This window comes from Chlorocebus sabaeus, chromosome 1 (genome assembly GCF_047675955.1).
Source record: "Chlorocebus sabaeus isolate Y175 chromosome 1, mChlSab1.0.hap1, whole genome shotgun sequence".
Taxonomy (NCBI): domain Eukaryota; kingdom Metazoa; phylum Chordata; class Mammalia; order Primates; family Cercopithecidae; genus Chlorocebus; species Chlorocebus sabaeus.
In genome coordinates, this window is record NC_132904.1 from 70,780,927 (window position 1) to 70,802,611 (window position 21,685).

The window sequence follows — 21,685 nt, forward strand, 5'->3', positions numbered from 1 at the left end:
TTGGTCTCTGAATTTGCCTATTTTAGGTAGCTCATAGGTGGAATCCTACAATATTTATTTTGTGTCTGGCTTATTTCATTTAGCATAATGCTTTCAAGTCCATCCATGTTGTAATGTGTATCAAAATTCTGTTCCACTTTATGGCTGAATATTTTAGTACATGCATATTCCATATTTTGTTTAGCCATTCTCTTGATGGACACCTGGGTCTGCTTCCACCTTCTGACGATTGTGAATAAAGCTGCTATGACCATGGGTGTACAGCTGTCATTCCATTCTTTCAGATACATACCTGGGAGTGGAATGACTCGGTTAGATGACAGTTCTGTGTTTATCTTTCTGAGAAATCACCAGTCCGTTTTCCACAGTGGCTGCACCATTTCACATTCCCACTAGCAACGCATGAGAGTTCCAGTTTCTCCACATCCACAGTGACACTTATTTTCTGTTTTTTAATTGTAGCCATCCTAGGAAGTGTGAAGTGGTTCCTTATTTGCATTTCAAGACCGCAAATATGGAGGGAGAAGGAGGGCTTTAGGGTCAGAAATGTGGGCTGATGCTGGCTGGCCCAGGGACTTGGGGCTTGCCCTACCTGTCCCATCCCAAAATCATAAGAGACAGAGGGACCCAGGGAGCTGGACAGGGAGGGAGGGTCTCTCTAGCCCCAGGCCCTGGAGGGTTCACAAGGCTTAGCAGCTCACACAGTGGCAGCAGGATAAAACCATTCCTTCAGGTTGAGCCTGCTGACAATTCCTGTTCCCTTTTTTGTTGCCAGAGAGTAAAAAATAGAGATTCTAGAACCCCAGAATCTGGAGAGAATTGTGAGAGTTTCTCACCATTTTTACAAGAAAATTGTGTATTTTTACAAGAAAATTACATGTACAATTTTTAAAAGAAGATTTAATGTAATTTTTTATTTGGTAAATGGAAAAGCAATCTGTTTTCCCAAAACAGATTACAGATCATAAAGTTAGACAAAATCTCTTCTCCTAGAGTGATATATCTGAATTTGTAAGACTAAACAAAGTTTTAGGTTTATCAAAAGAGCATAAATGGTTTTATTAGGTTGGTGCAAAAGTAATTGTGTTTCTTTACCATTAAAAGTAATGGCAAAAATCGCAGTTACTTTTGCATCAACCTAAATAACAGTTGGACAAATGTTAATCTAAGGACCTGTGAGTTAGGGGGATAAGCCTTCCCACCTCCATATGCACATATGGACCTCCTTATCCTTCAATATCCAAATCAAAAGTCACATGACCCTATCACATGAAAGACACAATCATGTCTCTCACAACTTTGGTAATGACACAGGATTCTTCCCTGCTACTTGCCAACCGGGGACCTCCATGGCCAGCGATGCCTCCTGCCCAGGCCTCACATGGCCACAGACCTGCCTCTGGAGGTGCCATGCCCGCTGACCCACCTGTGCTATAGCTTGTACCCACATTCAGGGGTTCTTGAGCTCTTTCCCCGTGTCCAAGAAGAATGAGGATATGCTGACAATTTGAAGAGTGAGGATGGGCAGAGAAGAATTTTATTGAGTGATAGAAAAGCTCTCAGTGGAGAGGGGACAGGAGGGGTGGTCCCCAACCCCTGCAGTCAGGTGGTTTCTCTATCTCTCTGTGCCTGGGTCTGGGGCTTTTTATGGACTCAGAACGGGGAGTGTGTGCTGACTGGTTTGTCAGTACGCAAAAAAGGTTAAAGCAAAGACACCACTCACAGTATAAAAAAAAATTAGGAAAGGGTAGGTATACGTAAAATACGTGAAAGGTGGGGAGCAATCAGAGGAAAGCGCACTGAATGGGAAAACAGGTTCTCAATCTGGTTCATGGATTTAGCTGGGACTTGTAGCTGGACTTTAAACTGTCTTTGTCTTGAAGGTAGGGTTTCACTGGGGACCGCATCCTATCTGCCTAGGCATTTGTCTGCTTCCTGCCGTTATCAATAACATTTTATACGTTCCTCTTTCACTAGTATTTCACTGGGATTGTAACTATTTTCACCATATTTTCACATATGTCAGTATTTTCACTAGTATTTCACTAGTATAGTCATCGTGGGTTCTCTTTTCTGGGAGCTCTTCAAGGTCAGAGACTCAATCAGTCATCCCAGCATCCTCAGCCCCAGCAAAGGTCCTGGCCCAGAGGCAACATCAGGAATGCTTAGCTGAATGAATAAATGACAGGCCACACATGCAGTCTGTGCTCATTTGCCCACTGTGCACCTGTTCCAAGAAGCACTGTGGCGCATTGGAAAAAGCGTGTGTCTCTGAGCCAGGAAACCTTGCTTCTAGTCTTGAGCTGACACTGACACACAGTGGAATTATGGGCAAGTTGCTTTACTTTTCTAGGGCAGGGGAACTAACTACTGCCCTCCAGCCCCATAAGGTGATAAGCAGGTGAACAGGAGACATGGTGGTCATTATTTTATAGTTATGCTCCATCTGAAAATGTGGTGGACCTTAAAGGTGGTAGGGATGTCATTATCTATGGGGCTCCATCCGAGCAATGCCCTTGAACCCTTAACCAAAAACACTGTCACCATGCAGGCATCCTGGTGCCTAGAATTCACTCCTAGTACCTTATTCCTTTGAGCTAATCTTTGATTTCACCAGGCTACCCATTTCTAACGCAAATATGCCCCTGTGAAGGACAGGGAAACTCTGCCACTCAAACCTTAGGGAGAATGGGCAGATCAAGCACTTCATGGGAGGGGTCCTGTGACCAACGAAGTGAATATAAAGAGGGATGTGGCAGAGAGGAAGAAGGGAAAGAGGCAGGCTCTGACTCCGAAGGGGGAGAAAATTGTGGGGGTCCACAGTGGGAAAGAGAGAAAAAGTCCAGAAAGAGGTTAGAAGCAGCTAGGAGAAGTGGGAGACTTCCCCCCAAGCTCCAGATCCTGGTTCTGCCCCTGGCTGTGTGAACTCAGTGATGTCTTTTCTTTAAACCCCACTTTCCTCCTTTGCCAAAAGGGATGAAATTGTTGTGACTGTGATACAGGAGAGTGATCCACGGCAAAGAGTAGGCACAAATGTTTGTTTCCTCCCCCTAGCCCTTAGCTGATTTCATAGTTCTACTGAGTACACAGCAATCTGCAGGTAAATGTCCCTCTCTCCCAACCCCAGCCCCTACACACAGGCTCCTTTGGCTTCTCCCAGCTTGAGCAGCCAAGGCCCCCAACAAGAGACTCTTTCAGTGGTTCTATGAGAAGGCAGTTTGTGCTGCCGTTGGCATTACTGGACAAGAGTCCCCGGAATCAACACCCTCTTGCTTTCTCCTCCCAGACCGCTCTCTCTACTCCCCTGTTGTGTCTGAAAGAGGGACAAGCAGGACGGCTGCTGCACCTTGCATTGCACAGGCATACATTCTTCCTCTTTCCATGTGTTTCTGGGGCTCTAACGTGGACACCCTCAGCATATTCTGGCCATAGGGTCCTGCTCTCGCTCCAAGCTCCCACAATCCTTAGGATGAGCAGCACACAGCTTCCCACTTGATTCTATCCAATTCTCGCTTACATCTGGCCATGGACCAGCTCTGCCTTAAGGGCAGTGAGCAGGCTGTCTTCTTTTCTTGGATTCTCATGAAGCAGCTAGCATGGGCAGGTCACTCAACAAGTGTTCACCATACATTTGCAGAACTGATTCATTCCTATATTCAACAGATATCTACATCTGACAAGAGTTCTTCACTATTAGGCATCGGGGGCACAAGGGATAGACCTTTTCAATACCTGGGAAAATGTTGGAGATCCCCCTGCCCTAAAATGACTGGCTCCAAAAGATTATTGTCAATGGAAGCACAGAAGTGACAGCAAAATAACATGGAATACAGACAACGGAGGGCTAGTTAAGGTCTTTGGTGACAGACTGACATGGATTTGAATCCTGCCTCTGCTATTTTTATACTTGGATGACTTCAGGCAAGTTATACTTTCTCTGCCTCAGTTTCCCTCATCTATAAAATGGGCATAATAGTACTCATCTCATTTTGAGGCTTAAAGGAGACAAATATACCAAAGTTCTCAGCACAGTGCCTGGCCTATCATAAATGATATGGTTACTAATGATAATGATAATAGACTTTAATGTAAAGAATATTATCTGGAATCAGGCTTGCAAGTGATATATAGTGCAGTGCCAGAAACCCAGGTTGGACAAGGCTATTGGAAAACAGCTCACAGAACAGTGCAAGAAAGAAAGAAACAGGCTGGGTGCAGTGGCTCATGCCTGTAATTCTAGCACTTTGGAGGCTGAGGCGGGAGGATCACTTGAACTTGGAGTTTGAGAAAGAAAGAAAGAAAATTATAAAAATATCAGTGCCCCAAGCCACAGTTGACCCTGCTTAGAATTAGCTGTCTATCTATCTACTAAGTGGGACCCAAGGCCATGCCACTTTATCAGGACTGGTCAGATTCAGAGGGCATGGAGACTAGTGCAAATATAGAATTAGGCAAATATAATAATTAGTGCAAATATAAGAATTAGGCCTTTCCACTCTAGGAGCAACGTGGTTTTGAAAGCCGTCTGGTGGAAAGAACACTGGTAAGGGAGACAGACCAGCCCCAGCTCTACCAGGAAGCCCCAGGAAGCCGCTAACCATTCCCACCTCACTTTCCACAGTGCCTGCTATGCTCTCCTCCCTGGGGAGGTGAAGTTCAAGTGGAGTGGTAAAGTGTTTTGACAATGAACATGCTGGCCAAAAGTAAAGTGTCACTGTCCCTACAGCATGCCCCCTAGTATACACCCCAGCCTGGTCTCTCCTCAGCCTCTAGGGACTCTGCTCATCTTCAAGACTTGCTCAAGTCCCTCCTTCCCATGAAACTTCCAGGGGTGAGGGGAGCCTCTTAATGCAGCCTGTTCATGTCTCCACATGTCTCGTGATGATTTGAGGGTCTGCTCCATTTCTAGGGGCAGGGTCAGCATGTAATTCTCCTTTCCCTCCCTAGTGCCAGCAAGGGCCTGACACTGAGTAGGCACCTTGTCAGTGTGACTCGAATAAACACATGAGGCTTTCTCAACTACCCCAAATCACAAGGCTCCCCTCCCTCTTGATGGCAGCATTCAGTGGTCATTCATCTCTTTCTGCATGCAACATTTTCACATTGTGCTTCAACGACACTGAACTCAGGATGCATTTTGTCTTATCCCCCTACCGGCCCAGCTTCCAGGACTGCATCCTCTGTATCCCCACAGCACCCACTGAGCCCAGGGCCTGCCCCTGAAGATTACTCATTAAGCAGTTATTAATTTGCAGCCAGACTTTTCTGAGTCTCAGTTGCCTGGTCAAGATGTTTGATAACTGCCCCATCTCAGACATTATTAAAAGTGCAAGATTTGGGGCCAGTCTGTTGTACTCTCAACAAGTGACTTAACTCTATAAATCTGCCTCCTTATCTGTAAAATGGGGGTAACTGTATTGACCTCATAGGGTTGGAATGAGCATTAAATATTTAATGCATGAAGCTCTTAGAACAGTGCCAACACTCTGATTAGCTCAGACCCATCCTGTAATTCTGAGAAGTCCGGGTTCTGTGATGAAAAGGGAGCAGCTTCCCCTGCAGACAGTCGCTTTCTGTCTCGTCTCAGGCCTGTTCCTCTTGGAACTGGAGGAGGCAGGTTGTGAGTAGTGACAGTAACTTAGTAAGAGGATTTCCAGAATCCTGGTGTGCTCTGCAGAAATCCTGGGAATGTGACAAGATGCACTTCAGACTCTGAGGAAGCTGGGTATTAGAACATCAGAGCCTTTCCCTTGGGGCCACAGAGCTCTGGGAAGCTGAGGTCCTACGGGCTTGTGGGGAAGGGGCAGAGATGGCGGGCATCCAACCACCCAGTCCTTGCACTGTGTGGCTTCCTTGTGAGCAATACATGCCCACAGCCCTGTGAAGGATCCTGAGCCAAGTGGCCTGAAATGTTCTCTTCGCACAAGTGCCCAAATATCACAATCACCCATCCATGCAGCCTTAGCCCCTGCTAGGCCTTTTGCTGGGAAACACTTCTCATCACACTCCGCTTATAAAAACTCTATGTCCTCCAGAGCACAGCTCAGAGGATGCCTTTCAGAACTGCTGAACGCCTCCTTACGCTGAACCAGACCTTCTTCTGCGGCTACCGAGAGGAATGAGGAGCACAGAGCCTAGAGGGGGCAGCCTGGCAAATACATAAACATTGAAATTCGGTGACCTGAGGGCTGGAATAGAGGCATTTACAAAGTACAGCACAGCCACAAAGCACTTTCACTGCAAGGAAGGCAACTGACCAAAGTTAAACAAATGAACAAAGTCATTTCAATCCTGAGAAGTATTATGAAGAAAACAAAGTCAGTTCATATGAAAGAAAGTGGCTGGGTGGTGGCATGGTCATGGAAGCTCTGTGAGGTAATATTGAGCCACTGCATTGAGTGGAATGACGAAAAGAGCTCAGCGGTGGAAAGACTGAGGGGATGGCAAATGTCAAGGGCTGAGAAGTGGGAGTGAAGGTGGTGGTGATGGACATGGTGGTGATGGGGACAAGAAAGAATTCCAGTATCTGGAATGTAGCCGGGGACAGTGGTGGGAGGTGAGCTGCACTGAGATTACAGCATAAATAAAACGCTGTACAGTCATTCCTCAGCATCCATGGGGAGTTGGTTCCAGGACTTCAAGAGGACACCAAAATCTACAGATGTTCAAGTCTCTTGTATCAAATGGTGTAGTATTTGCATATAACCTGCAACCTGCACACATCCTCCCATATACTTTGTCACCTCTAGATTACTTATAATACCTAACACAATTTAAAAGCTGTGTAAGAAGATGTTATACTGTGTTGTTTAGGGAATACAATACAATCTATTTTTTCTGTACTGAGCATGTACAGAATAAAGTCTGTTATTTCCATGGTTTTTTTTTTTTCAAATATTTTCAATCTGAGGTGCAATCCATAGATGGGGAACACATGGATGTGGAGGGCCAACTCTACTGTGCCTTTTTTTCCACTCAGCATTATAATGTAAGAATAGTCTCAGTTGGGAAAATGATTTGTAAACATTTTTAATGACTGCATTAAAAAGCCATCATATAAAAAGAAAAGAAAGTTGCTTTCAACTTAAAGAAAGTCCTTATATAATGTACCACTCGTCTGGGTTATGCTTCTGGGAGGGGGACACTCCCTACTTGGGCTGCAACAGAAGACAGTAGGGAGAAGGGCTTAAAGTTCTGGGAGTCAGGCTAGCCCCTCCTGCAGGTGTCCTCATTATCACTTCTTGGTCCCTGTGGTTAAGGTTCAAAGTGCCAAAAGACCCACTGATCGAACCTGAGACTGTCGAGATGTCTTGTTCCCAACAGAGAGTATCTGAGCTCCAGAAACTTGCCTCTCAGGCCTCCACTCCCCCCTCCTTTGTACTACGCATCCTACTCTGACTCCCATGGCTGGAGCAGATCAAACGTACATTCTGTGTCCCCTGGTAACGACCTCTCCCTTGCCTCTGATTTGCAAGGCACAGGCAAAGCTGACAAGGCCTTCCTCCAGGAGGCTGCTCTGCTTTCTCCTCTCCTACCCCAGCTTTTGGCTCCTGGCTTCTCTGGAAAGCCACAGGACTCCACCAGCGTCTCTCTGACAACAGTTCAGTCTTCAGGGCTGGAGCTGCAGGGTCTGCGGAATTCCTGTCCATACTCATGTATCCACTTGTTGGCCACTGGGAGAGAACGGGGAAGAAGGAGACAGCAGACTCAGCAGAGCAAACAGCAGCAGTGCTGCAGACTGGTGCGCACTCACAGGGGCACGTGAGTACCCCCTTAAATTCTGCATCCTAGGCAACTCACTTGCCCATCCTAGTCCTGGCCTCACTATGGACTACAAGCTGTTTCTTCCAGCAGATAAATAGCAAAGAGGACATCGTCCTCTGGAAAAATGTGACAGGTCCTGTCTCCTGTAAACTCATTTTCAAATGTTTGGGAACTAAGGTCACTCACCCTTCATTTTAGAAGCCCATGTCCCCCATGAAGTCATTCCAGAGTACTGAGAGAAAAACGGATGGCATCTCCTGGCAGCCTCCACCTCAGCTCATGAGCCTCCTTCCACTTCTTTCTCTGTATTCAGAGCTAAGTGCTCCTGGACGTATATGTGACACAAACATGTCCATCTGCTTACTGATCTCTTCTTTGTTTTCCCACCTCCTCATGGGGAACACTAAATGCGAGAGGCAATGGCTTGACACATCTTTCCTTGGGGTAGAGTGTGGATGGGACAACATATTCCTCTCTGGAGGTCCTCAGGAATCAAAGCCTATCTGGTCAGGTGAATAAACCTTTACTGACAGTTACTCTATAACAGGAACCCCTGCCTGTTATGGGCTCCCAATCTGTTGGGGGTACCTCATTCATAATCCAATCTTCTCAATATAATGTGGCACTGTAATGAAGCGTTTAGAATGGGATGGCTGTGCTAGGTCCCACCCATCCCCTGTTTCACTCTACTCTGCACCCCGTACCCCCTTCTCATGCTAGAAAGGCAGGACTTACCCCACTTATCTCCCACCAGGACAGGACAGCCCGCATGAAGTGTGTCACTGTCCCCTTCACCACTCCTATGCAGGTTCCACCAAAACAGTGCTGCATTCTGAAACAAGAGGGCCCAGTCCCAGGGAGGGTCAACCCAGAACCTCAGTCCTCGGGAAGCACATACTAAGGACAAATGCAGGCATGTCATTGAAGAAGCCTTTCCATGCAGTCTGGGGGCAATGCATGCATAAAATGGCACAAAATGGCATAAGTTGCCATTTACTCATTCATGCATGGGTCACTGACAGAGTCCACTGCGCCCCAGGTCCTGGGGCTGCAGAGACAAATCACGTCCAGTTCTGCTCTCCAGGAGCTCACAAGAAACAGACATAAAACAGACCTGAACAAGACAGCCTGGTGAGTTCTGGGAGAAAGGTGAGCATGTTTGTCATTGGGTCACTGAGGAGAAACACCCAACAAAACCACAAGGTGGAACAAAATATTCCTTACACAGCCAAGCACGTCACCAACTCAGAAGCTTTTCCTCCTGTAGGCACTTATGACTAACACCTTCGGGGAGCAGGCAGTATCATAGTCCCCATTTTCCTAGCAAAGAACTGGAGGCCCAGGGCTTTAAATAATGCAGCAAAAGGAGGAGCAAAGTGAGGACACAAGCCCAGGTGTTCTGACGCTAAATCCTGTATGTTTTTCCCCTACACACTGCTTCTTTGCCCTATCTACTTCCTGTAGTCAAATTACTTTAACCTTGGCCCTCAAAGTAGACAAAACCCCAGGTCATGAAGAGCTTTCCAGGATGCATAGGCAGTCTCTATGTTCCCAAGCCTACAAGAGGCACCAAGTTCCTGAGCATTCAGAGATACCTGGCATTGATTTATCAAATGCTTAGAATGCGTCAGGCACTGTACTACCTGCTTTACAGGAATGATCTCATTTAGTTATCTACATTTCATTCCTAAATTAGGTAAGGGCTGCCAGGGAGTTGGACTGATCTGAAATTTGGAGGAAATACTCATTCATGAAGCAAACCTCTTACACTCGGTTCTCCTCGGCGCCTATCCTTTCCAAATTCCTATTGCACCATCAGAATGCGTGCTGACATCTCTGTAAACTCCTGGATCAAAGGGCTATGAATTTCCCTCTGCACCCTCTGTGTCTCTAGCTCTTAATGTGGACTGAACTAATAATGGAAGGAACTAGATGCCGTAGAGGATCTAAAGTAAATAAAACAGAGATCTTATCTTGAGGAGCTGTACTGTGACAGGGAAGACAGACGTGTAATCATCTACTCGCAAGGTAAGTGTAAATAAAATAACAAATAGAGGCACAAGTGACAAGTATGTTTGTGATAGTAAAGAAGACTATTGGATGATCTGTGATTCTGAGAATTGGGGAAGATCTCTTTTTGGCCCTCCTCCCAGGAATGGGCTTGCAAGCACAGAGAGCGTGAAGGTTAGGGGGTGAGCGCTGCACCCCCTCAACTCCATCTTCTGGGACCAGGGCCCCACTCACCTTAACCACAGGCACGCTGAGGTTGGCATAGATGAAGGCTGTGGCTCCTCCAGCTTCCACCGAGCTCAGCTACAAGACCAGAGGAAGAAGCCAGAGTTAAAACAGCCACCGACTTCCCTACCCTGTCATATGACGTCATTTCTGCATAGATTCCTTCCCACGGTCTTCTATTCAACTCTGAGAGAAATACTTGAAAGACAGTGATCCAACTTAGGAGGAATTTCGGGAGCCTACTCAATGGCATTGGTGTTGCCTACAGGGCCACAAGAGGACAAAGTTTTGGTATTCCTTCTTTCTTTTCCCTTCCAGTTAACATCCTTATTGAGGGCTACAATAAGTAGATTCAAACTTTTTTGACTGAGACCCTTAGGAAAAAATACATTTTAAATAATGACTCAAGACACACACACACACACACAAACACACACACACAAACACACACACACACACAGCCTGAAATATAATTGTCATAAAACATTCTTACTATCTGAGATAACTTCTGATCTTCTCTATTTTATTTTATTTTATTTTATTCTATTCTAGCGTAGTTCTCTGAAATGCTCATCAGAACCACTAAACTAATCTCACAACCTATAACGGATCATGACTTGTGGCTTGAAAACCAGTTTAGACTATGATTCTTCTTGGAAGCTGGGCATCATAGGAACTACTCATTACACCTTTGGCGTACTCTCCAGATCACTCTGCTCCTCTCCAGGAAACCCAAGCTCAGGAGTTTCATCACTGGTCTGTTCTAGGATTAGGGATATGTTTTCTTAATGTGAAGTTTTTTTTCCGGTTGTCACAGAAATATATAATAATTATAAACTTTTTTAAAACAGGAAAATATTTTTAAATAACAATACTTATCATTGTACCATCCAGAAAAAAGTTACAGTTGACTTAGTGATAGTTGGCATTTATTGGGCACTGACTATATGCTAGACGTTACACTATGTCCTTACAAATATATTATCTCATTTATTCCTCAAAACAATCCTAGGAGTTACAGTTGTTATTATTTTTAACTCTTCTCATTTTACGGATGAAGAAACCAAGTCTCAGAGAGCTTAGGTACCTTAGAAAAGGTCACATGACTCTTCCGAGACAGAGCCAGGATTTGAGCTGAGCCAGTGCCGTGTGACTACAAAGTCTCTGCTCATAACCATCATGCTACACCTTTGGAAATTTAGGTCATATCCAAACGTTTACTATTATAAACAACACTGCACTGAACAACTTAATGAAAAAAAATCACTTTGCATTTTGGATTGCTTTCATAGGAAAGAGTCTTAGCACTAGTATTATGGGGTCAAAAGGATATGCATAAGTTTTATACTTCTTATACATTTTGCTAAATTATTTTTGCAGCAGTTGCATCACACAAGAGTGCCAGTTTTACCTCACGCTGCCTAGCACTATCTACCAGAAGGTTCATGCTCTTTAATCTTATGGCAGTCAGATCCCAGCACATTTACTTGTGTTACAGAGCAAGAGGTATAGGAGGTAGGACGCTGGCCCTTGGTAGATGCAAGTGAACTGACGTGATTTGGAACCTGGAAATGGCAGTGGTGACTATCAGCATTCCTTGGCTCCCCCTGTAGCACACTGGGAAAGCTGACAAGAACAACAATTGGTTCCTTGTGTTTAAGTAACTAACAAATTAGATTATTCTATTCCAGCCCTTGCCAGTAAGGGGCAACCTGGACTTTCCTGCATTCTTTTACCTGTGGTTTTACAATATGGTGGAAAGGAATGACATAGCCAACACACTAAAAAGAAAATCAGATTCTGCATGCAATGAAGCTCATGAGCACAGCATGGGCCGTGAGAACAGTGGGGAAGGGAGAGAAATCTTCCCTCTGTATACCTTCTACTGTTTTGTATTGGGGCTGAATTTTTTTTTTTTTTTAAATAGAGACAGGGTCTCACTCTGTTACCCAGGCTGGACTCAAACTGCTGGGCTCAAGCGATTTTCTTGCCTCAGCCTGCCAAGTAGCTGGGACTACAGGTGCACACACTGCACCCAGCTTGGGACTGATCTTATGTCCAATCTGAGCAGAAAATCACCAACTGGATCTCAACTCAATCCTCTGTACTTCTTAAAGATTATTTTCTCCCTACAATATCAGTCTTAGGTTTCCCACAGACCTTAACATTTGTCTTGAGAAATGTTTGTCTTGAAATTGTCTCAAGAAATCCCAACCTGCAGATAAAAGACTTAGGCATAATCTAGCACTTCCCAGGTCCCACGATACTGATTCCCCTTTACGAGACCCTTTCCTTTAATTGCTCTGTAGGATACAATGACAGAAACATACAGTATGGAACTTTCCAGAGTGACATCCCTTCTTACATTATCTCATCAGATCCTCACAACAACACTATGAGGAAGCACAGGGCAAAAAGTGAGCTCAAATAATAGATGTAATCTGTGCTGAGGTCACATAGTAAGTGGCAGAATCAGGATTAGGTCAACTGACTCCAAACCCAAAGTGCATTCCATTCCACTGTGTCTCAAATACTTAAAACCCAAATGCACATTCATGCACATACATGTGAAAGTGTGTGAGAGTGCGTGCACAAACACACACACACATGCATTTGCCATTTAAAATTACTGGGCTTTTATACCCATGCTACCTTTGCTATAGTAACTGGGGCCCTGTAACCAGGGAACCAGCCATAGGAGATATTGAGGGGATAAAGAACAGAGATATATTGTGCCCTAGATGCCCTATTTTTTGGCAGTAGTTCATTCTTTCACTGTCTGTGACCTCCCATGACAGCTGGAGTGCTAAACCAGAGATGCAACCAGCTGCAGCTCCAATGATCAGAATGAGGCCAGACACCATTGTAAGTGGAAGCCTTCCAATTCCATAGGAAGCACAGGACTGAGCCACGTAGAGAAACACATTGACATTGCTGGCATTAAAGACTACACAGAATGCTGGCCTCCAACTGCCCTTTCTTGGCTGTCCTGTGGAGACCAGAAACAGTTCTAATAGAGGAGGAAAAGCTGGGGTGCAGGATGTCTGTTATTCTAATGAGCCTGAAACAAGGACTTCATCCTTGGTTGTTATATAGAGCCCCTTCAGTTAACAGTAAGATATCTCTTCTAATAAGTGATTAATTCTAATAATCTCTTCCAGTGACAGGTAATTGAAATTATGGCTTGCCACAGAGAAGGAAGTAAACCCACATGATCTGAAGGAAAGGGGATAGGTGAGATGATACAGACTGGGGCCGAATCCTGATCAGGCCAGGAATTAGGAGAGAAGTACAATTTATTGTTTTATTTTGAAAGGGGTGTCATGAAGATTTTACTGAAGATTTTATAGAGAGATAAGGAAGATAATTTTCACTAAATATCAGAGGCAGCACTCACTGAATTTCTCTCAGTGTCTCTATTCTTCCCTCTTGTAAATCTGCTGCCTCATTCCTCATCCCTGTCTCTCCCCACAGCTCCACAACCTCATCTATGGGTTGTTTTTCAACACCGATTAGTCCATGAGACCTCAAGGACACAGACTCTCAGATCCTCCTCCTGTGTTGTTCAAGTCTCTCTATCTCTTTGCCTTCAGTGGAGCTCTACTTCCCATCCTAATCCACTGCCCATACCAAGGTCATATTTAGATTTACACACTGTCAGCTCTTTAAGGGTAGAAACCTTGTCTTGTATTTCTTTACATCTCCTACAGTGCCTATCAAAAATGCTGTCTGAAATTTGCAAAATTCTGGGAGATTTTTGCACTGAGTACCAGATAAAATCAATATATGAAATTGCTTTGAAAACAATAAAATAAAGTAGAGCTATAGTCAGTCATGAAGTAAGAAGCCCAGAGCAAGACTCACATAGATCATAAATGTTGCAACTCGGTTTCCAGACTTCATTCTGTAGAGGGGGCTGCTTGGTGACTGAGAAAAAAACAGAACATATCATTATTTTATGCACATGGCACCAGTGGGACAGGCAGGATTACACTATTAATACAAATAGAAGTAAAATGGGGGCGTCAAAGATGGGATATAGTTCTGAGCTACACCTACTGGAGTATGTGCCCGTCTTTGCTGGCAGGTACTCAATACAATTTTCTTTTTTTTTTTTTTACTAATTTATTAGATACTTATATAAAAAAACTGTATACTAACCAAAGAGAACTACTTGTCAGTAAAGAAAGTACTATATAAGGGGTTAATTGCACCTCTGAGTTTTCTGTGAAATATAGCAATTAATATATAAAATATTACAGATAATTATTCTGTAGGAATACCAAATCAGAAGGCCAGAGTTCCAATTACTTGCTGAAGAGACATACTCTTTTCTTTTTGTCATGGAACAGTTTGAGATATGATTTACATTCCATAAAATTCACCCCTTGTAAGCCTACTGTTCAATAAGTTTTAGTAAATTTTAACAGTCATCCAATCATTCCCACAATTGAGGTTTAGAACACAGAACACTTCCACCTGCTGAAAAGTTCCTTCATGCCAATTAGCAGTCAATCCCTGCTCCCACCTCCAACCTCAGGCAACCCACTTATCTGCTTTCTCTCTATAGCATTCCATTGTGCAGATATATCAAAATTTGTTTATCCATTTACCTATTGACAGACATCTGGGCTGTTTCCAATTCTTGGTTATTACAAATAAAGCTACTATAAACTTCTGTGTACAAGTGTTTGTAGAGACATATTTTCTTTTTCTTTTGGGTAAAATACATAGGTGTGAAATGGCTGGATCATAAGTAGGTGAACCTTTAACATTTTAAGAAACTGTCAAACTTTTTTCCAAAGTGTTTGTATAATTTTGCATTCCCACTAGCAGTGTATGAGAGCTTCAGTTCCTCCACATCCTCACCAACACTTGGTATAATCTTATTTTATTGTAGCCATCGTAAGAGAGTGCAGTGCTATCTCATTGTGGTTTTAATTTGCATTTCCCTAATGATGTTGAGCATCTTTCCATATGCTTCTTAGCCATTCATTTATCCTCTTTGGAGACGTGCCTACTCAAATAACTTTTTGTCCATTAAAAAAATTGAATTATCTTATTACTGAGTTATAAAGGTTCTATAGATATTTTGGATACAAGTTCTTTACCAAATATATGATTTGCAAATATTTTCTCCTAGTTGGTGACTTATCTTTTCCTTTTCTAATGATGTTTTTTGAAAAGCGAAGAATTTTAATTTGATAAGGTCCAATTTATCAGTTTTTTTCTTCTTTTATGGATTATATTTTGGTGTCCTATCTAAGAAATCTTTGCCTAACCTGTGGTCACAAAAATTTTCTCTTATGTTTTCTTCTAGAAGTTTTATAGTTTTACATTTACATCTATGATCCATTTTGTGTTAATTTTCATATATGGTGTGAGATAAGGATGTATAGTCATTATTATTTTGCAGATAGATATTAAATTGTTCCAATACCATCTATTGAAAAGATTAAATCTTCTTCACTGAATTTCCTTGGCATCTTTGTCAAAATCAATTGATCATAAATGTGTTGGTTTGTTTCTGGACTCTGTTCTGTTCCATTGACCTATGTGTCTCTCCTTACACTGGTACCACACTGCCTTGATTCTTGTAGCTCTATACTAAGTTTTGAGATCAGGTAGTGTGTGTCCTCCAATGTGTTCTTCTTTTTCAAAATTGTTTTGGCTGCTCTAGGTTTTTTGCATTTCCATATACATTTTAGGATCAGCTTATTAATTTCTATAAAAATAACCTCCTGGAATTTTTATAAAGCTGGGGTTCAATTTATAGATCAATTTTGGGGAGGTCATTTTAATCCTCAAAAATCACTACTGGGTATCTACCCAAAGGAAAAGAAAGTATTATATTAAAGAAAAAACACCTGCCCCCAGATACTTATTGCAGCATTATTCACAACAGCAAAGTAATGGAACCAACCTAAATGTCCATCAATGGTTGATTTAATAAAGAAAGTATGGTATATATACAACATGGAATACTATCCAGCCATAAAAAGAATGAAATCACTTCCTCTGCAGCAACATGGATGGAGCTGGAGGCCATTATCCTAAGTGAACTAACTCAAAAGCAGAAGATAAGATATTGCATGTTCTCACTTATAAGTGGGAGCTAAACAATGGGTACACATGGACATAAAGATGCAGGTAACAGACACTGGAAACTCCAAAATGGGGGAGGGTGAAAGGGGAGTGAGAGTTGAAAAATTACGTATCAGGTACAACATTCAATATTTGGGTGATGGGTACACTGGAATTGTAGTCCCCACCATTACACATGTAATACCCATATAACAAGCACGACTGGGTGCAGTGGCTCACTCCTGTAATGTCAGCACTTTGGGAGACTGAGGTGGGAGGATTGCTTGAGCCCAGGAGTTCAAGACCAGCCTGGGCAACATAGCAGGACCTTGTCTCTACAAAAAAAAAATTTTTTTTAATTAGCCAGGTGTAGTCCTAGAGCTACTTGGGAGGCTGAGATGGGAGGATCGCTTAGCCCAGGAGTTCAAGGCTGCAGTGAGCTATGATGGTGCCACTACATTGCAGCCTTGGCAACAGAGCAAGACCCTGCCTATAAAGAAAAAAATAAATACATAAATAAATACGTAAATAAAAAACAAGCATATATACCCCATGAATCTAAAATTTAAAAAAATATATATTTGCTATTATCAGCAAAGATGGCCAGTTGAGATCATGAGGATAGAAGAGTTACTGGAGGAAGGACAATCCTCACCAGGAAGTCCCTGAGTGAAGAAGTCAGATGATTCCATGACAAGCCACATTCTTCCCTCACCAGCAAATTTTAGAACAGAGATGGTGGCAGACAAGAAAATGAGTCAGCAACAATATGCTTGAAACTAATGCTTTCAGATGTTTCTAGAACAAGAACCTTTGTTCTAAGGTTTCACTTAGTATTCCCTGAGAGCCTACAAGAGCTCTGCCTCAGAGAAATAAATAATGTCCTGGCTTCCTATCCCAGGGGATTGGTCACTGACTCCACCATTACCGTAGCGTGGTCAAAGTGAGGCTCATAGTGCCCTCCGATGCCATAGTTCACCACCTGCAGATACTCTGCATACGGAGGCCGGACATCAAGGCCTGTGAGGGCAGCAATGCGGTGGTTAAGGGTCACCAGCATTGGGTCAACGGTGTCCTTCAGCCAGGCACTAAAACACACCACAGATTGAAGCATCAATGATCTGATGCCTGAAATGACTAAATGATGTCTCTGAATGAGTGAATAAACAAATAAATTACGTTAATTGCCAGAAGGAAGGATGGAAGGAAGGAAGGAAGAGAGGGAGGGAAGACAGACATAACTGCCTAATTACCTACTCATTCCTCATGGTATGTCTGCCCAGTTCACTTTGTTCTCTACCTCAACAATCTCATGGCATTGAGATACAAAGAGGAATAAGACAAAACCCCTGTCTTCAAAGCTACTATGGTGTAGAGACATCTGAACAGAGGGACCCGGATACAGTGGGAAAAGCTTGAGATTTAGAGAAATGTGACGAGTCCCCAGTCCTCTGTGATCCTAAGTGAAGTATTTAACCACTAACCTCTCTAAGGGTCAGTGTGTTGTCTATAAAATTGGGATGATAATAATGTCTACTTCACAGACTTAAAAAGATTGTGAGAGGCAATGCTTATGAAGACACTTTGTGAGCTATATGTTAGTGTTACTTTTAAACACAGGAAAATCTCTGCTCTACTGCAAGACAAGCCAGGATAGGGCAAAGACCAAACAGCAGAGTTCAGTCTCTTTTCCTGAATGTCTTGTTGAGGTTCTGACAAAGTGGCAATTTTGGAATCAGAATTTATGTCCCTGGAAAATGAGGATGTGCTCCCTAAAGCCAGTGGGCCTCCTGGGGAGACCACAAAGCTCTGAGGGAAGAGCCTTGGCATGATACGGAAGACCATTTCTTTGCTCTTTGCTTTTGATGAACTAATGTGTTCATTCTTTTAAATAGAGTGCAAGCAGAGTGCTATGCCACATACTCTTAGGTTTACAGAGATCCCCAAGACAGGGTTATTGCCTTCTAAGGGCTCATGGATTATGGGAGAAAGGACAAACACAAATATAACTAAGAACAAAGTAAGGTACAGTGAAAAATTGAGAAACAGACTTTAAAGTGCTGGGGAGCACAGAGGAAGAAGAAGTTCATTCCAGTGGGGCACTCAGGTAAGATGGTGACATTTAGGCCAAATTTTGAAGGGTACATAAAATTTCAATAGATGGAAAAGAATGTAGGAGTATTCCAGCCTGAAGAAACAGCATAAGCACCGACATGGAGGTGTGGCAATAAATTATGCATAAGGAGATAGGAAGAAGTAATGGGAGATACAGCTGGAGAAGCAGCCTCAGGGCATGACATAGAAAGCTGAAAACACTGTGATATGGAATCTGGACTTTACTTTATGGATAATGGGTAGTCAGTGAAGGTGTGCGAGCAGGAAAATGATTTGGTAATTAGAAGTTCCCTGGTGACCTTTGGGAGACCAGCTCCAGTGAAGTTGTGAGGACAGAATCAAAAGTCAAAGAGCTGAAGAGGGATGCAAGTAGAGAAAGAAAGTAGTTTCTTGTTCTGAAAAGGGAAGAACATACCACCTGCTCCCCTGGAAGCAATTAATCCAAGGCTGAATTTTCTCTCTGACACTACAATATCAGAAAGGTTAGAAAAAGCAATGAAGCTGAGGTCTTAGGGAACTTCCATAGCTTAGAGAATAACTACTTATATGAAAGGCCCTTAATGTACCAGACCAAGTAAGTTAAGCCAAATGATTCTGAATCACAGCTTTGATCACTCACCTCCCTTCCCAGACAGCACAAACGAATCCCCATTCTGAGGTCTGGCCTCTTGTCAAGGATGCTGACATCACTGTCTCACATGTCTTTGGTGGATGCAAGTAAAGGGCTGCAGTGGGGGGTGGGCATGGCTGGAGGGGTGGGATAAAGCTGGGCTCTCACAGCTGAATCTGCTCCTCTACAGAAGCCATCAGGGCCACAGAGTCTATTTGTCCTTCTGGTCTCACTGTTGGCAAGTCATGCTTTGAATATGAGTCAGGAGGTGGGAACAGAATCTTGTAAAGTTAAAAGTACAAATGTAGACAGGACTGTATCTTCTGGAAAAGCAATCCTGTTTAGAAGAACAACTACAGACTTATTTTTTGGTTTAGGCCAGAGGAGCTCTTCCAAGTCTCTCTCGAATGGCCTTCTAGTTAAATCCTCAGATGATCTAACAATCCGGGAAAGGGGAGTGGAAACTTCTCCCTCTTAAAAAGAATGTATCGCTATAAACGTGAGCTAGGGGTTCTCCACCTCTGGTGGTCCCTGAACGGCTGCTGCTGACTGGCAGTCAGGTATGCTACGGGCCTGAGGGTGGGCAGCAGTATGACCAAGGAAGAGCCCTTCTTACCTTTTGCTGATGCGGTACTCCACTTGTAACTGCTTCTCCCCTGATGCCACCACTGATCTCTGTAGCTGGTGGGAAGGATGTAAGACAAAGTCCAAGTGGTTATGATGCAAAAGGAAAGGCTTGTCATTCGACAGATATGCTCCTCCCTTAAGCATAAACATAATAGACGCCAGTTCCTCCCTAATTAGAGGACATTTTGCATGTGGGACTAATTTAGGGACAGCTATCAATCCTGAAAATAAAAGACCATAAGGGACTAAAAATCGCAGAGTTGAAAATAACCTTTAACACCGTGTCTAGTCGACAGTAAGCACCTGATAAAAGTTTGCTAAGTTGAATTGAACTGTTATTTGAATCCCTTTTGTATCTGCAAGACTGTGAGTTAGGTAAGAACAGGGGCTATTTCTCATTTGTCTTTGTTTCCCGGGGTCAGGCACAGGGCCTGGCCTATGGAAAGCACTTCGTAAGTGTTTGTCCAATTAAACGAACACCTCCAGCAACAGGAAACTCTCTACACTCAGAGGCACCCTGCTCCTTTTGAATATTCTAACGAAAGCCTTTCCTTACAGAGAATCAGAATCTGTTTTTGCTACAACTACTTTTTTAAAAAAATTGATTATAATAGTTATAGATGTTGAGGGTACTTGTGAGATTTTCATAGCTGCAACTGCCTTGATTATGAAAAGACAACAACAGTTTTGATAACACTAGTTTAATTAAATGCCTCTCTTTTGTTCTGAAAGTCTAGGTACAGCATTTAAATTATTATTATTATTATCTTTAGAGACAGGGTCTTGCTATGTTGTCCAGGCTGGAGTGCAGTAGTACAATCATAGCTCACTACAGCCTCCAACTCCTAGACTCAAGCAATCCTCCCACCTCAGCCTCCCAAATAGCTGGGACCATAAGCACATGCCACCAAACCTGGCTAATTTTTTAAAAAACTGTTTTTTGTAGATATGGGGTCTTGTTTTGTTGCCCAGGCTGGTCTTAAACTTCTGGTCTCAAGGGATCCTCCTGCCTCAGCCTCCCAAAGTGCTGGGATTATAGGAATGAGCCACTGTAGCAGGCCTAAATTATTTTTAAATAAAGTGTCTCCTAATTGCAAAATCCAGGGACAGAAAGAGAAATATTATTTATTTATATGAGGGTAAATGCCTCTGTCATCAGAATGCTAGCTCATGAGGGCAAGGACTTGACCTTTTTTCAGTGCTGTATCCCCATGGTCCATTCAACGCCTGGTGGTGGAGTAGGTGCTTAGTACTGGTTAAATAAACAAATGAATGAATGAAACAGGGCACTGTGCTTAAAGGTACTCACAGGGCTCAGACCCAGCTCTGGTGCTTCACAGGCAGGCAGAGCCTGGGGCAATGAGCTACACAGACAGAAGCTCTTTCCCTTCTCTGAAGCTTCCATAACGTCATTGTCCCTCCTGCTAAACCAGGTAGACAGTCTTAGAAAAGCCTCTTCCTTTCCTTGGGCCTGTTTCCCCACCTATAAAATGCAGCACAGGAACAACATGTGCTTGCGAGTTCCTCTCATCATGTGGCTCTACAATCTTATGAAGCAGGAAATCAGAAGGGGATTGATGTTGCCTCTATCCATTGTCCCTGGTGTGCTGTCCTGAGCCATTTGTAGAGGAGAGACGCACAGAAGAGAGATGCTCCCTTCTGTTCTTTTAGGGCCAAATCAATGGTTTTTAAAAAAAAAAAAAAAAAAAAGGAAAAAAAAAAAAAAACCTGAGGAATCCCTTCTCTACTCCAAATTAAGGAGCCACCTTATACTTAATTCCTGTAACAATCATTAATTGTCCACGTACCAGTCACTCATTTTTTGGAACAAATATTTATTGGTTGTTCTCTGTGCTAAGCACTGTGCTAGGCCCTGGAAAAACAATATGTTAACCCAGACAATGTCCCTGCCCCTAAGACATCTAATGGGGCCATAATAGGCAAGTATAGAATGCCATGGAAATACAGAGAGGGGCACATAGCCCCTTCTTATGAGGGACAGGAAGTCTTTGCAGGATGTCCACGAGACACACTGGAATCATACGGGTGAGAAGTCAAGGGCAGCTCATTCCAGGCAGACAGAAGAGTGTGCAGCTGGAGCATCAAGTGCTGGGGGAGATGTGGTGGAAGGGGTTGGCAGCAGCCAGGCCATGGAGACTTGTAAGCACTCAAGGGCAAAAGTGACCCATTAAAGAGTTTCAGCAAGGGCTTGAGTGGTCAGACCTGAGCTTTTAAAGATTACTCTGGCAG

General features: G+C 43.3%; 1 protein-coding gene across 3 annotated transcripts in view; it reads right to left on the bottom strand.

Annotated features, from left to right (window-relative positions):
• Nucleotides 1–7,013: 7,013 nt before the first annotated feature.
• Nucleotides 7,014–21,685, bottom strand: part of P4HA3 (prolyl 4-hydroxylase subunit alpha 3) — a 38,038-nt gene continuing 23,366 nt past the window's right edge. Inside the window, exons 8-13 of one of the 3 annotated variants that reach the window (XM_008020131.3) lie at nucleotides 19,425–19,489; nucleotides 17,012–17,171; nucleotides 13,864–13,926; nucleotides 10,009–10,077; nucleotides 8,500–8,589; nucleotides 7,014–7,673 (exon numbers count right to left, since the gene is read on the bottom strand). In XM_008020131.3, coding sequence (XP_008018322.2) covers nucleotides 7,353–7,673; nucleotides 8,500–8,589; nucleotides 10,009–10,077; nucleotides 13,864–13,926; nucleotides 17,012–17,171; nucleotides 19,425–19,489 — 768 coding nt within the window. In that variant the 3' untranslated portion in view covers nucleotides 7,014–7,352. Of the gene's footprint in view, nucleotides 7,674–8,499; nucleotides 8,597–10,008; nucleotides 10,078–13,863; nucleotides 13,927–17,011; nucleotides 17,172–19,424; nucleotides 19,490–21,685 lie in introns of all 3 variants that reach the window. The other 2 variants (XM_008020129.3, XM_008020130.3) reach the window with 2 other exon arrangements.